The sequence below is a fragment of the Liolophura sinensis genome, chromosome 1 (assembly GCF_032854445.1).
Source record: "Liolophura sinensis isolate JHLJ2023 chromosome 1, CUHK_Ljap_v2, whole genome shotgun sequence".
NCBI classification, from domain to species: domain Eukaryota; kingdom Metazoa; phylum Mollusca; class Polyplacophora; order Chitonida; family Chitonidae; genus Liolophura; species Liolophura sinensis.
The window spans coordinates 86187551-86204856 of NC_088295.1; the positions used below are offsets into that span (position 1 = coordinate 86187551).

General features: G+C 37.1%; 1 protein-coding gene across 2 annotated transcripts in view; it reads right to left on the reverse strand.

Moving 5' to 3' along the window:
* Nucleotides 1-1914: 1914 nt before the first annotated feature.
* The window catches only part of LOC135461940 (uncharacterized), a 38923-nt gene continuing 23531 nt past the window's right edge, over nucleotides 1915-17306 (reverse strand). The window contains exons 4-23 of one of the 2 annotated variants that reach the window (XM_064739232.1): nucleotides 15852-16194; nucleotides 15502-15616; nucleotides 14987-15046; nucleotides 14632-14712; nucleotides 14109-14316; nucleotides 13737-13810; nucleotides 13422-13479; nucleotides 12973-13020; nucleotides 12002-12036; nucleotides 10999-11139; nucleotides 9876-9987; nucleotides 9376-9539; nucleotides 8597-8657; nucleotides 8261-8322; nucleotides 7750-7863; nucleotides 5961-6092; nucleotides 5029-5142; nucleotides 4589-4660; nucleotides 3479-3625; nucleotides 1915-2123 (exon numbers count right to left, since the gene is read on the reverse strand). In XM_064739232.1, coding sequence (XP_064595302.1) covers nucleotides 2085-2123; nucleotides 3479-3625; nucleotides 4589-4660; nucleotides 5029-5142; nucleotides 5961-6092; nucleotides 7750-7863; nucleotides 8261-8322; nucleotides 8597-8657; nucleotides 9376-9539; nucleotides 9876-9987; nucleotides 10999-11139; nucleotides 12002-12036; nucleotides 12973-13020; nucleotides 13422-13479; nucleotides 13737-13810; nucleotides 14109-14316; nucleotides 14632-14712; nucleotides 14987-15046; nucleotides 15502-15616; nucleotides 15852-16194 — 2180 coding nt within the window. In that variant the 3' untranslated portion in view covers nucleotides 1915-2084. The remainder of the gene's footprint in view (nucleotides 2124-3478; nucleotides 3626-4588; nucleotides 4661-5028; nucleotides 5143-5960; nucleotides 6093-7749; nucleotides 7864-8260; nucleotides 8323-8596; nucleotides 8658-9375; nucleotides 9540-9875; nucleotides 9988-10998; nucleotides 11140-12001; nucleotides 12037-12972; nucleotides 13021-13421; nucleotides 13480-13736; nucleotides 13811-14108; nucleotides 14317-14631; nucleotides 14713-14986; nucleotides 15047-15501; nucleotides 15617-15851; nucleotides 16195-17306) is intronic. The other variant, XM_064739233.1, reaches the window with a different exon arrangement.

Genomic DNA, 17306 nt, shown 5'->3' on the forward strand with positions numbered 1-17306 from the left:
TATTTATTTATTTATTTGATTAATGTTTTATGGCGTACTCAAGAATATTTCACTTATACAACGCCGGCCAGCATTATGGTGGGAGAAAACCGCACAAAGCCCAGGGTAAACCCACGACCATCCGCCTGTTGCTGACAGACCTTCTTAAGTCAGTTTTTAGTAAGACTTACGATGAGGCAACCACAATGTCTGGACAAGTTACCAGCATACTGATAACTAGATTAACCTCTTTTTATCAAGTCCGACACCTCTCTCGCATAGCTACATTTACTGCCCTGATCCATCAGACAGGAATAACCTATCCACCGCACTTTACAGGTGATAAATATTAATATAAATACAGTATCCAGTCAAACAGTTTCCCTCATGATGGACAGTAAAGACAATAACATGCACAAATTGTCTGCACACAAGACTGATGGCTGGTAAAATGTGATAATACGAACAGTAACAGATGCCAATTTGCTGTCCTTACTGTACAGTGTGATGTTAAAATACTTCTTGGGGCATTTGATCTCCTCCTCAAGTTGTGCAAGAGCTTAAAATACATTTGATTGACAATTCTGAAATTTTCCTTTTGAATTAATCCTTGGTCAGTTTGAGCAGGTTTAAGTATCTGATAGGATAACAATGAAGGTCGGGTATGTTCCTGTAGCGGCCGGATCAAGACACAGTAGTAAACGGGGTGACATGAAACTGTAATGATATGTATAGTGTCTGGCTTGACTTAGTGAAGATGCAATATATTGCATCAGTTTTCAAATACACCTTTACTTCTCAACATAATACAACAGGCAATTTCAAGTTTGAATGCTAGGGAGTTTATTATAAAGTGATAAAAGTAAAGTAGGTGCAGAGGTTACATGTGTTCCATGTTAGTGGTTGTCATATTACATCAATGTATCACAAATTGTGCAGTGCTACTGATACATGCATCTGTAACAGTACACAGCATTCAAGATAATTCATTCTCCATAAAAAGGCAAAAACACGAAAAGTCATCATTTGAAAGTGGACGGCAATATCTAAGGCATTAGCTTACATAGTATGTGTAACAAAACAAAAAAACTCCAACAGTATTGAGAACATCAGCCAAGTCATGGGTAAATAACAAAACAAATATGTTAATCCACACTAAATCATTTTCAAACAATATCTGAGTAAATAATACTGAGAAAATAATGCTGATTGGTGCAATCCTAATTGTCATTGTGCTATTTGTTTTATTTATGATCAATAACCATTTGACACTGGCAAGAAATCTCCAAAATCTTGAAATAAAAAATAAGTATATTAAAAGTCAACTGGACTGGGAAAATAATTCTCTCTTACCCCAGGTTTTCCTTTCCCACATGTTAACATATACATATAGTATCAACTGCAACACAAAATGTCACATCAAGTTTTTTACCCAAACAATGGTACAATGCGTAGAATGCCATTACAAATAAATTAAAGATCAATAACATTTATCAAATGATGTAGAAATATCAAAATTATTAAAAAGTCACAGGTCAATATAGCAGTGTTTTTTTAGCTAAGAAGTCATAGCTACAGATGCACTACAAAAATGTTTATGGTGCAGTTTAACCTTCCTGGGCAAAAATAACTGGTGTTCATAAAAGACAGATCTCCCATGTGTGAGACACACGCACACTGAGATTGGTTCTCCATACAATGTATAACCATATCAAAGAAATAATCATAAATGTATCTAACAAATATACATATTTGAAACTAATTCCATGTCTTACTGCTCATGTTACAGTAAATGATGTAAGTATTTTCCCATTTATATTCTCTTGGTTCCACTAAAAATTTACGCAAAATCATGAATTTTGCTACGAATTCTTCTGAATTACAAGTTGGGGGCTATTAAAAAACCTTAACCTCTTACAGAAATAATGGAAGGCTGCCTTGAACATGTTATACTTTAAAGGTTTTATGAAGATAATAAATACATCATCAAAAAGAAATCAAACAATACATAAATGAAAAAAAAACAAGATTGTATCACAGGAAAAGACAGGTTGTGCAAATCTGGGGTCAGAGGTCATAACTCATGGATGAAGGTACCCGTCTCCTCACATTGCAGCCCATGGAGCATCCACCTTATAATCAATCTAGAAAAAAAAAAGACCAATTTGTTTATTACAAAGTCAACTTAGTTCAATGCTTAATTTATATTTAACTGTTTTTTAACACCATACTCAAGAATTTTTTATCCTCAGTAGACATTGGAAATCTGATTGGTGGAGAAAAAAAGAGTGCCCAGGGTAAATCACCCCTCTTTGGGAAGCCACTGACAAAATGTAATACTCAATAGGAGGCATTTCACCGACAAACATGCCCACGTGTGACATACAAATTTGGCACACCAGTGTTCTGTAATTATCATGGATCATTGGCTGAACACTGCAGGCACATAAAGTGGGGATGGGGAGGGCGCTTGTGCCATGGCAAGAACAACGATTCTCAGCAAGCTTATAGGCAAGGATCCAGGGACTACCTGGGTAAGTTGAGATTTCCGAAGTCCGGAGATGCATTCTTCATCCATTTCTGAACAATACAAGTACATATAAACTGATGTGTTAGGAGCCTAAAAAGTCTGAAAAAAGCCAAGATGGAACTGAAGCCACCTTCATACTTTTTACATAAAACAATATGTGAATACTAACTCATGAGTGTTGCCAACTCACAGCATCAGTGACAATACACTCCTCATACATTCAAAAAGCGTTTTAATATGGCCACTTGTAAACATACAGTAGGTCACCCAAACAGCAGGTCACCCATTAATATGGCCACTTGTAAACATACCATAGGTCACCCATACACCAGGTCACCCATTAATATGGCCACCTGTAAACATACCGTAGGTCACCCATACAGTAGGTCACCCATTAACATGGCCACCTGTAAACATACTGTAGGTCACCCATTAAAATGGCCACCTGTAAACATACTGTAGGTCACCCATACAGTAGGTCACCCATTAATATGGCCACTTCTAAACATACAGTAGGTCACCTATACTTTAGGTCACCCATACAGTAGGTCACCCGTTAATATTTATTTATTAGTTTGATTGGTGTTTTACGCCGTACTCAAGAATATTTCACTTATACTACGGCGGCCCACATTATGGTGGGAGGAAATTGGGCAGAGCCCGGCAGAAACCCACGAGCATCCGCAGGTTGCTGGCAGACCCCTATTAATATGGCCACTTCTAAACATACAGTAGGTCACCTATACAGTGGGTTACCCATACAGTAGGTCACCCATACAGTACAGTAAGTCACCCATAAAGTACAATAGGTCACCCATAAAGTACAGTAGGTCACCCATACATTGATGGAATTTTTCACCAACCACAATCTCCCTGCAGTAAAAATGTAACAAGGAACAGTGATTAGTTTATGAAAATCATTTAAAATTGTAGGAGATTTATGGTAAATCATAGGTCACAACTACTCACCCGTTGTCCTCGTTTTTGGTTGGCATCAAGGTCATACTGGTTGGCATGGGTGCTGTGGATCGTGCTCCTGATGTACTTCTGATGACCATCGCTGTCCCCAATGGGGCCCCGTGAATGGTTGTTCATGTACCGCTCAAACTCAACATTCTGGCCAAAACAAACCACACTGTTACTAAGCTGACAAGGTACATGTTTAAGCTATACGGTGCATTCATCCACATGGAATAGCTACGTAATCATGTAATCTTGCTTTGTGGCCAGAAATTCAAAACATTAACTCCCACCTTATGAAAATATTTTAGTTGTTTACATGTATGTACTTGAGTGTAACAAGTGAAGTTAATAATGGAAAGTACTGATTCATCAAAACATAAAACTACATGATATTTAGCAATAAATGAAATGAGAAAGCATGGGTGTGATTTAATACTGATACATGCAGTTGTAATAGTAATGAATGTTGTTTTCAGGCTTGTATGTGTCTATATCATAAAATATAAAACGCACATACACACACAAATAACAATGCTTTAAACCAACCACACACAAAAAGACGTGAAAACATGGTCAACATTCACAAGAAATTAACTGTTAAAATCAAATCAAACCAAAGTTGAAAATTTACTCTACACACTTTTAAACCATATGTAGTTCATATTTAGACTACAATTTGAGCAGAAATAAAATACCCAGAACCAACATATAAAACTACGCAAAAACATAGCAACACAGGAGTTTTCATCATAAGCATGTATCATATCTAGGATACATGATCTGTCCATAAGCTACAGGTAAAATGCAACTGTGGAGAACGCCTGACACATTTTGCCTATTAACTTACTTGTTAGGCATGATGTAACTTCACACAGGACATTGTGACATAATTATAGAAGTGGCCTCACCCTTCACATACTGCTTGAACAATATTTAAGATACACTTATTTTTTGATATAAGCTTTAAAACTGACAGTTACTGTAGCTGAATATACAGTAACTTTAGGTGAATATACAGTAACTGTAGCTGAATATACAGTAAATTTAGGTGAATATTTTTTTAGGAATCCAACACCCACACAACGAGAACACAACATGCAAAAACAGAATCCTCACATCTAAATGACCAAGTGATCGACTGGTCAGGTGACCAGGCTGGCTGTTCTTTACATAATCCCAGTCACCTGTCTGAGGAAAATCAATCAACAGACAGGTAAGTACAGGTGTTCTATTCACCATCTTGTCTTCAACATGAAGTCATATATATCCACGTTTTAGAATTTCAGGATTAAGATTAAGCTGGGTTATAATAAACATGGAGTTGAAAAACTGTGGAAAAAATAACATAAACACCAACTGCTAACCAAAACTAACGGGAAAAAAAAAAAGACACACATAAAATTACATGATAAAACAATCCAAAATAAACATAATCCTGTCTTAAATAAGGAAATATTTTTATCAAAAATCAATTTAGGAAACGGAAATAAAGTCAGGAAACATGCCTGCATGTGCCTACATACTAGACAGATTCTCCTAATGAGAATCTCACTTACATGCATGTTCTGTTTCTTGGAGAAGAGCGTGTCATCAAGGTTGAGTTTGCGGAGGTTTCCTGTTGGCGCTCCCGCCCCAGGCCTGCCCCAGAAGTGAGAAAACACCTGCTCGTGCTGAAAGGGAACCATTAGACACTCAAAAAACCTGTCAATCAAACATTATCATCTGTCAGTAAACAAAAAGCACAAATCTGCAACTTGTGGAATGGTAATAAATGTGAGGTATATGAGTTGTAATTTACTATTCATGAAGCATAACTTTTAATGAGAAAAATGGCATTCCCTGTTGCCTCATTGTGCTTGTCCATAAAATACCATACTGATCGGTATTTATGATCATTGCCAAATGCCAATTAATTCATTCTTTGACCCTTACCCATGGTACGACCTTAAATCTCACAACAACTCATATCTGATTAATAAATCAGGTTAGCAGCTAAACTGATCTAAATAATTAAAATAAATATACAATACAACTACCTACATGTACATGTGCATATTTAGTTTTGTGAGTTTTCCTTGACAAAAATCCTTTGCCACAGCAGCAAGAAACACAAATACAAGCATAATGGCAAAGTGAACCTATCTGACAATTATACTTGCAGTAGTTTGGTTGTGAAAGTGTTTTCAATTTGAACACTTAAATACCTTAAAATTCAGTAAATAATTTTAAAACAGCTGTACTGGGTGGGGGATGTGTACAATGCGGTATCCTGCAGTGAATATGCCACATGCATCTGCTGACTGAGTTATCTCCTTTTGTTCAGATGTGAAAACAAACAATGAACTCATCCAAGCGATTCACTGATACATCAGCCTTCTGCGCTGAATTGATGTCTTTTGCAGGATCAATTTCACACCTTCATTCCATACCCTGCCACGGATTAACAGGGTAACTAATAATGTTGTGCTCGCCCACTTGTAACACTTACATGCTTGGCCTCTTGTCTCTCCTTCAACTTTTCCAGTTCTCGAGACCGGTATCTTTCCTCCGCAGCCTTGGTCAGATCATGGTGGTAATTCTTACTGTCAGTGGCAGCACGGTAATTAATGTCGTTGATTTTCTGTTAAGGGAAAATAATTTACCATCAACCACTGACAGAAAAAGCATGGACTGCGGTAACTTTGTGATATTTTGATTTAGACATATCATATGTTAAAAGAAATTATATTAACATAAATATAACCTGCTGATGGTTATCCTGCTGGATCTGCATGGTTTCCTCCGACCATAATGCTGGCCGCCCTTGTATAAGTGAAATATGTAAGTAAAACACCAATCAAATAAATAAAAAAATTAACATAAAAATAGTGGATATATATTCATTATAAACATTCCAAATTTGCCTCTCTTATAACGCTGTGTCGATCGTGAAGCATATTTTTTGTATTGCACATCGGCTTTAGCAACGTTCATATTGCACATCGGCATTAACAACGTGATGTTACATCATTCATTGACAACTCATCTCCTCTCCCTGTACAGATTTGTGTGTCATGCATAAAATATTACTACAAGTCTTGGTATCTTACATTTTTGTGTCAAATTTTCATTTTCGGTGACTAAATTTTGCTACCTAGTGAAATGATTGATGTTTGGTGTATAATTAATAGGTTATTGAATGAGTACTGGCTGATGTGAACTCATTCTATATATGCGAGGCAGAAGCGAGATCTCACAAGCTTAATCCTGCTTTGGCGCCAGGCAACAACAGAATGGGTCGGCATCAGCTCGTTTATCAATCAATAAATCTGATTATACAAATGCGACAAAGACTTTACCGAATGCAAAAACTGATGTCCTCTTTACAAATACGCAACACATCAAATTGTACAAAATTACTTAAAGCTTAAAAGCTGAGCACTCTAAACAATGAGTCTATCCTATTCACATCAGTCGAAAACTGAAAACATTCACTTTAACATTGAAATTGGGCCTCATATTAGACTCGCACATGTAGTGTATTGGCAGAAACCCCTAGAAACCTTCACAAACTGTGTCATTACCTGACACATACTACTTATTGCGCATCTGTTCCTCTCTATAAGCGCGCTTCACTGCACACCATTAGAAACCTTCACAAACTGTATCATTACCTGACACATACTACTTATTGCGCATGTGCTGCTCTCTATAAGCGCGCTTCGCTGCAAACCATTAGAAACCTTCACAAACTCACCATTACCTGACACATACTACTTATTGCGCATGTGCCACTCTCTACACACTCGCTTCACTGCCACCATTAGACAAGCTTGACGTCTGAAGTGTCTGGTGCGACGCATGTAGGCTTGCAGGTTTAGACTCAGTGTCATCACTGATGTCCTTGCGCGGAACTATATAATAGACATTCATCAATAAAACTGTTCCGGTGTTGGTTAGAATTATGTTGTACACAATTTAGATAAAGAAAATGCGCATGTATAAAGTATTATTACAATCAAAGGTTGTGAGTTTCTGTGTTTTCTGACATCACTCTCTGCCTCATTACCTTGACCCCAGTGACCATGCCGTTGTTTACGATTACTGTACACATTTTGCTAATGGTGGCAGTGATGTACAGCGAGCGTAGAGAGCGACACATCCGCAGTAATAAGTATGTACCTGACATCACCGACAGAATTCGCATAAATAAAACATACGCAAGCAGGTATATGTAACCCCAAAAGAAAAGACCTTGATAATTCAGACTGAAGCAGATGATCAAGGCATGTGCTCACCAGCTGTGTGACATCAGATGTATGGAGGTGATGAGGCAGTAACATCCCTGTCACAGGGTCACGTCGTGGCTTGCCCACCTGGCCCTCTCGTAATACCGACGCCAACTCTCCCACCTGCCAATAATACAGGTACATGTAAACAAGAACAAACAAGGTTGAAAACACTAGGGCACAGAAATTATGCTATCACAGAAAATTGTTTATGGTACCATAATGGAGATGTAAAAAGCTACATATCTGAATTGACTAACCTGGAGTCCCAGCCATCAGTTTTACTCCAAACTGGCAAAAATGTGAACATTTGTTTCACACATTATATCAGCTTAATGTTGAGGTCTTCATCATTAGAGACCTTTAGTTAAAATTAGTTAGAAAAAGTACAAAATTGTAACCAGAATTAGGTCACTGATGCTAGTTACAAGTTATCACTTTCTAACTAAAGGTCTCTATTGCAGTCATGCACACAACTTTTAAAACCTTTAAATGATGATACTCAGGTAAATTTGCTTACAGGTGCTTTCAGGTAGTTTTCCATCTCTTGTTTATTTCGCTTCTGTTCCTCTACTCCTTTGGCTATATAAAGAGACAGATAAATTTACATTTGACTGTGAGATGTAATCATGTTCGCACTGTGCATCCATCTTTAAGCAAATGTTCAAATTTACCTTTGTGAAAGAAATTCTGACTGAAGCTGTAATAGTTTATTATGATGTACAAATTGAAAATCACTGAGTATAATATGTAAAAGTAAAAAGAAAGGCAGTAAATGTTTAACACGTTAAATCTAATGTGCAGAGTAACGTGTATTTAATGATTTATTAGTTTTGGCGGAAATTCCTTTTCTTACCCAGATCTCTGTGGTAGAGCTGAGCTGCTCGAGCCTTCCTGATGTCATTGGCTGAACTTGACTAAAATCAGGGCAAGAAAGAAAACCTGTTCTAAAGTGCATTCTTATTTATAAACCACCCACCTATGGCAAAGTCAATAACAAACTTTCCCACAATTGTTACATACAAATATGAACACCATACTCAATTGGTGAAACTGGTCTTCAATGAACATTACTCTGCTTTTAAATGCAAGTAATAAATTACAGCTATGCATCAAATAATGACTGATATAAACTTGTAATCTTCTGGGGACAATATGCATTATATCAAAGCAATGTTGCATGATTTGCATAAAAAAAAGTCTTCTCGTGGAAAGTACAAATAAGGCTTATACAATGTACACTTGTTTGATACCAAGAGGATACACTAGACTTGATGTTAACGCATCCCAAAGAGTATGACCTCCAGACCGTTAAACACTTGGGTGATACACATTTTATTTTGTTTTATGAGCAAGCTGACAATTAAAAAACTCCAAGAATGGAATAAAAATAAAACTGAAAATCCACCTTTTAATTTTGTCCAATCTTGATGTTTCTATGATTACCCTGCTTTTCAAGGCTTTCCAATAATGTAAATATGTCTTCAACAGGAATAATTGCCAAGTTTTGATTGTACACATTTTCCACAAATTAGGTGATATTCAAGTTGTAAGTTATTTTTATATCCTCCTCCGACACAGAAAAAAAGATTTATTCTGCTTATAAAACAACAATTAAAATAGGTGAGGCCTTACCTCTCTGGTGAGTTTCCTGGCCAAAGTCGTCAGTATTCTCCCCTCCTCATCTCTCCTGGGTGCGCCCGCACCTGGCCGACCAAATGGAAAGTACGCCTGGGTGTTACCTGCCTCTTTGGTCTGCTTACCAGATACCCCAGCCACCTCCTCTTTTATCACATTCTCTACATGAACAAAATCAAGGGAAAAATATAAATATATCACTATAACAAGTTCCTTTTTTTATTTTTCATATTTCCTATTTTTATTTACAGTTACAGTTCACACAGTTTTTATTTCCCATCTGATTTCTATCCATTTTATTTTAATCTAATTTCTATTTTTGCTTTGGCACTAACATATCAAAAATTAGTATCAATCCAGTTTCCTTGATCCCACAAAAACAATGTATTCATGTTCATGTATAGTGTATATATAGATTGACAGAGGCATTACTTATGGATAACAACTCCTGGATTAATTGTGTTGGTGACGTGTATATACCAAAATGCCACACTTACGCCCATAGTCATTAGCATTCATTGTAACTGGTAGACGAGTTACAACCTGTCCATTTTCATTGAGGTGTGGAGCCCCTCCTCCACCTCTTGGCCTAAAATCAAGTGATGTACCCTGCAAAAAATAAAAAAATGGGTTAAAACAAGAAGAGGCATGTAGTCCAACATGTACAAAACAAATATGCAACAAAATACTAAGAAGTAATTTTTAACGAACAAAATTTCTATAGCCAATTTAATTATGACTAATTACACACCAATAATTGATCATCAATCACACAAAATTAGTTCACCAAACCAGATATAAATATTTTCAGCAAAAAAAAAAAAGACGTTAATCTTCATACAAATATTTACAAGTAAAAATAAATTATATCATACACTGTACGTATTCTAAAAGCAATAACGTGATAGTGACAATACTCAGTTGCTGGCAAAAACTTGACAGGAAGGCAAGAATAAGGTAAGAACCACATAGAGTTCACTCAGCCTTAATACAAACAGCCTGAGTGTACAATAGTGACTTGTTAAGCAACAATTTATTATATACAAACAATATATGTGTATTCATACATGTCCTCAAGTCTTTAACAATCTGAACAGAACAAAATATTCATAGACTCAGCAGGAACTCAAATGAGTTAAACTATATAGATTCATCAACATCTGACACAAGGAAATTTGAAGTTGAACAAATCCCTGCATAATAAAGAAAAACTATACTTGGCAATGTATACGTTAATAACAAGGACCAAGACAGACAATGACAAAACAGGAAGAAATACTGAATTATTTACAGAAATTACGGCATCTTTGAAACAACAAAGAAAATACTACTGATACTGCTGAATTAATAAGACAATCACCAATTTACTGTGACAAAGTGCAGTGAAGCAGGGTATGGCACTGATACAGTGGATATGAAAGTAGTGATGTGAAACATGGGACAACTGAAAAGTGTGAATTAAGGCAGCCTGATGATGCCCCAGCAGTGATACAGGCAATGCACAAGAGTGTCTTCATTGTGCATGGACAGACCATCATACATGTACATGCAACAGTGATGCACAATAATCAGTACAACAACAACAGCCATACAAAAAGTACACGTTGACATCTAGCTAACCTGAACGTCATCCTCTCGGATTTGGGTAGCATATTTATTGGAGAGGTAATTCTTGTGTCTGACAATGGAGCCGTCCTCTAGCCGGGTAGGCTGTACAGCTCCCTTACCCCAGGGATCATAGTCTTCACTGCCCTCAAGCCTCTGGCAGAGCAACACCAGAGGTACTCAAATAAGTATACATTACATACATTTGCATCATTACAGTTATAACCTATAATGAAGCTATTAAACACATCACTAAGTGCTGCAAATATGACAGTGTATTTTTTGAAAATTAAGCAGGTACTATAGATTTCAAAAGAAAACAAATATTGTACAGCTCCAATTCAAGCACACATGCTGATGTAAAGGACAAATACTTCCGTAACATAATAACTTAACCTGCCAATGGGTTAGACATACTAAACAATCAGTGAATGGAGATTTCATACATGGGTTTTTCCACTGTTCACTGTTCTGCTGACATTTCCTCGCTGTGCCCATAAGCTACAGTCCATTTAAAAACACTGATAATGGAACTCCCAAACCAATGACAAACATAGGTACATATACAGAAGTAGTCTCTGCATAAAGTTTGGTGAAAGTGCATGGCCTTACACAATTACCACATCCTGAGAACACCTCACAAGACTGCATGACACAAGAGCAACTTTCCACATACCTCAAACCAATTGCAATTGGCAGTTTATTTTTGCTTAGATAGTTGCCTAGATAAGAGTTCCATCACTAGAAATTCATAACGGCTCAAGCAGAAGTCTGAATCCACAAGTGGTGATTTAGGTTGTACAGCGCCACCACTCCATCTTGTACATGTATGTTATATTTGGGGCTAACATATTAGTCCCAGGCTACTTACCATGCCACAAGGGAACAGCTTGGTATTAGAATCCAGTTACATTGAGTTAAAGCTCATCACAGATATGATTAAGTTTGATGTATTAAGATTCCTGGAAAAATATCCTGTTGGTATGAAATAATGCAAAATTATAGGACTTAAACTGACCTTCTGGTGAACTCCAGGGCTTGCTGCATCCAAATCTGGAAAAAAAATAGTAACTCTGCTGGAATGTGTTTGTCATGAATAGAAGCTGTATGATAAATAAATAAATACATATTGTTTTTACCATATTCAAGAACTTTCCATTTATGGGTACCAGTTTTATTTATTTATTTATTTCATTAGTGTTTTGCACCATACTCAAGAATATTTCATCTATATGACGGCAGTTAGCATTATGTTATGAGGAAACCAGGCGAAGCCCTGGGATAACCCATGGCTATGCGTAGGTTGCTGGCAGACAGAGGTAGCCAGCATGAACTGGACTCACAGTCACAGTGAAAGGCTCTGGGTCATTGCACTATAAGGGCAAGCTAACCACTTGGGAAGTAATAAATGATTTGTTCAAGGTGCAACAACAGAAAGTGCAGGTGCAATAAAATGTACACAAGGTATATCTTCAAAAAGATAAAAAATATTACTATCAGTTGATGAAATGTGTATAAAGTATACAGGCGAATCAATGAGTGCCAAGGTGTGCCTACAGAATGAAGAACTATTTAATACTTTTGACTGTCAAAACCTTTAAATATAATTCAACAGAGCAACTGCAAATGAAGTCACTATATTCTGATGTGCCATGTATCTGGGGATGTCTACAAGGGTAAACTGACAGATATGTTCACATATACATACAAAATATTCGAAGGCTATGTAGTATGTACAGAGGATAATCTCATAAAATCTCTCCCATAAAATCATGAGAAATAGATACTGAAAAAAAAAAATCAACAAAATTTAAGTTTAACCTAGTTTAATTTGCTTGCAGTTCACATTTACCTACACAAAAACTCTTTATACTGGGTGACAATGGAAAAACACAGTGAACATTAAAAGTGAAGTAATGATAACACCACAATACATGTGCAATACCACCATGTGCAAACAAGAGGAGGAGAGGGGTAAAAACTGTTTACCTCTGGGCCCATCTATTGGGATATTTCTTCTGCCTACTAAAGTAGTCCCTATCATGAATAAAAGTACACGTACAGGTAGATATGGAAGTACATGTACTGGTATCATAAACACTGCCCAGTGTCAAATGAGTCCGTGAAGATCAATAATGAGACTGCGATCTACATTGTGAACCAAAATGTTTCAGAATACGAACACTGGCTCTTGGCCATTCAGCACTCTTTTCACAACCATTTAATATCGTTTCTTGTTTTGTCAAATGCAAAGAAAATGTTTTAACTTTAATTTCATTTTTCGTCTTTTTTGTTCATTAGTTTATTGTTTTCTTTTTGTTTTTATTGTCATTTTGTTTTTTATTTAGGAAGTATTGGTACTATGTAGACATGACAATCTGGTTATAGACATTATGGTTGTGTCTCATTAACACTTTGTTTAGGTGAAGCTGACTTACCCGAGATGGTTCTGTTTGGGGCACCTGCCCCAGGCTTGCCATATGGATTGTGCTTCAGCTGCAAATAGACAATCCATATGGCTCTCATGGTAACAGGTGGTTCAAGTGTACTTATCTTTATAGTAATGCCTTATTGGACTAGTACGCTCAAAACAAAAGACATATCTTATTTCGATGCAGGATATTCAGTTCTTGGCCTATATAATGTTCAGTACAAATTTAAATGTACAAATGTTTCTGACACGGCTAGCTGACAAACAAGTTAGCAAGTTAATAAACACATACATGAAAAAGAAAGAGAAAAAAAAACTTTACCATGTCAATTTCCTTCTTAAGGTCTTCTAGTTTTTGAAGCTGTTGATCCAACTTCTTCTGCTCTATCTGCTTATCTACAATGAACTTGCAATCATGACTTAGTGTGAAGAAAAGAAAAGAAAATCTCGGATTTGTTTATACAGCACTGGCTTGTAGGCATACTGTACTTTGTCTAAAACAGGGAAGACAGCTGGACAGAAAATTCTTTATTACACATTTTTTTCTTTCTAAAATGTTCCATCAATAATCTTTATGTGTGGAATTTTGTAAAATTTATTTCCTGAAAAACATATTCCAAATATAAAGGGAAAAAAACTAAACATTTCTATTCCCAAATATTCCCACCAGAAATATTTCATTGGCTCTGCTCACCCAATGCATGGTTATACTGCTGAGTTTCGTTCACAGGCTTGTGGTACCGTATGTGGTTTTCTATAGCCTGTCGTACATTCTCTGTTTTCTGGAACCTGATTGTTGGATCCCCGCGGATGGATGTTTTAATGTTGCCGCTGTCAGTTTTTAATGGAGCTCCACCACCTGGTCGACCGAAGTTATCAGCGAAAAAGTCACCAATTGCTTCCTAAAAAAAACCGGAAACATCCAATGCAGGAAAGTCTATTACATCCCATAAATACATGATAATGGGAATTGAAATTACATGTAAAGCTGATGGGGAACATAAATGAGCATACATAAAGCACTTGATGGATACTAGGGTAGGTAGCATGCGTACTGGTATTTCTTTGTAAATTAAACATAAAAACTCCTTATGGAATCCAGAGTTAAACTTGCCCAGAAATTTGTACATGTAACATTGAGTGCAACTTCCAAGAATCATCACTATTTGAATCTGACAGCTCACAAGTATTTTCCCTTATTCCATCAGTCAACGTACAGGTTCAACAGGCCTCCTATATCGCGGCTGTTCTCGTGGTGTTAAATCTTCCTCTAGAAACTTTGTCTTCTTAACAGCATTCTGTAAGACAGCATAACTGTATAAATACATCTGACAATAGGATATAGCAAAATCATAACACTCTATCAAAAAATGTCCCGGGCACATCAAGGGCATAACTCTGTAGACACATGGTGAAAGAAACAAAAAAGGTAACGGTAATTTACAAAAATTTGCAACACAACATGATAGAACTAACTAGTTATAAATAATATAAAATTATCAAAGTGTCAGCCTCGTTTATAGAAACTAAAAAAATTTAGATGCATAATAAGTGAGCAATTAATACACATACTTGAGGAGCACCTCCTCCAGGCTTCCCAAAGGGGTCGTAACTCTGCAACATCTCTAAATCCTGAAAACCAACAACAAAGGAATGCTTAATTGTAGTTTGAGGATTGTAGATGTCAAATACCCTTTCTGAAATGAAACAACAGCAAACTTCATTCCTTTAAGTTCTAGTATTTATCTGTTAATTTATTAAAGTATTAGACACACCACACTTAATAGTTTGACCTGGCAACCATCATGCTAGGAGTAATATTACATTCAGCCTATTAAAGGGATACAGAATCAACGTTGATTGGCTGATAGTGGATAGAGAGCTCCCTGGGTTAAACCCAGCAGACTTGGTCATTTGAATAAATGTGCAATACTAAGCCTGGGTTTGCCTATTTCTCACACCAGCCAATCAGATTCCACTCTGTATCCCTTTACCCATGCAGCAAAACTTTCCAGTAACAACCTAAATATGTGGTTTCTTTTTTAACTTTTCAGTGAGCATACACCATGTTAGTTGTGTTTTCCTACCCTTTTCTTGGCCTCTGTCTCCTCCTTCAATTTCTGAATGCGCTCTTGTTTGTAGCGTAGAATATCCTGATCAGCCTCAAACATCTGCTGATGAAGCTTGGCAAGTTCTGACGGCCTGTAAGGGGAGGTAATCAAAGATACTCTCAGCCTTTAAAACATCTGACCACAAAAATGTGTCTTTCTAAGCACTTTGTTTTTCTCATTGAAACATTTTGAAACTTCTGATCTGGGTATAATATTGCATCTCACAATTTGTAGGGCTTGCAACTCTACTGAGTGAAGAATTAGGTATTTTCGAAATAAGAAAACAAAGCTCAGTTTGCAAGTTTGACAATAGATATACCCCTTACGTTTTCTCCTTGTAGGGATCTCTGATAAAACGCCCTGACAAAGAAGTCAAGCTGGCGGTAGGATGGCCTGTTTGAGCTACGGACACCTTTGGATAACTGGAGGTAAGATGTAGGTTTTCTGGAGCACCTGACACTCTCGGTTGGCTGGAGGCAAGGATGGGCACGTCTTGGCCACCCAACACTCTCTGTTGGCTGGAGGCAGGACGGGTATTGTTTGGAGTGTCTGATCCACTCGATTGGCTAGATGTCTTAGAATCTGATGGCTTTATGTCAGCATTTTCCTCTGGACTTTGTGTTTTGTCTTCCTCTGTAGGAGGTGCTGGCGGCTTAGGTTTGGGTAGCTCTGAAACCAAAAACAGAGGTTGCTCAGGACATACAGTGTACTGTAGCAAATATATGCACCTGGGCTTGACCACCACTCTGGCAAAAGAGGAAATCAACAGGTAGTTTTCAGATCAGTAACACTGTAAGTCATTGTTTTCTACTTTACGAACACTTTGGACTATATGTTTTCAAAAAGCTAGACGACACAAGGTGCATGAGGTACAGGTATGACTGTGGCCTTGGACAGGAAATTTATAGATTCATCAAAGTCGTTGTTAGCGAGGCCTTGGTGACAATAAATAATCGACGGCGTGTGTGGAGACAGAACACAATGCTCAAGAATATTTCAATCATACAATAAGTTAGTTTTATCTGTGATGAAATGAGACAGCATGGAGCAAACCAGCAAACCTTTGGCAAGTAACTGATCAGCTTTCTAACAGGTGATGCACATATTTTCACCCACAGTGTACTCTATATCTGTGCTGTAATGATAAAAAGCAAGTGAGCTAAACAGAAAGTTTATGGCCATAATGTAATTGCCAATTACACTGCCAGCAAGGTTGATTCCATGCTACAGGCTTCATAATCTCCCTTGCTTGACTGTATTTGTATAAGCCTACTGTGTCAACAGCCAATGACATTGCATCCTGCATAATTCTGCCAGGGGATTTTCAGCCAATCATTGTTCATCTCTTATAAGTGTGTATTTTGTTGTTTTGAAAACAAATGTGTGTGAGTTTGGAGCCCCTTCCTTGATACAATATCAGAAAACTGCAATAAACAGTGCTATGAATGGTGCTGATGTGCTTTCATCAAAACAAACCAGCGGCACAAAGTTACTGTACTACCAGGTAATACTAGCGATAGCAAAAGAGGTCTGACAGCCAATATAACCTATGATGTTGTTGTTTCACCTCTAATTTCTATCATGCCTATTTACCTCATAATATTTACCGCTACAAAGTAACCTAAGTAACAAGGCTATAGGCAGGGAGATATTTTTGGCACTAACACTTCTTCTCCATCTACTTTGAAATACATATATACCTTACATTGCATACGTGTTACTACAGCAACTTTCCTACGCCATGTTGTTTTGTACTCCCACCAGTGCCAGTAACCACTGTG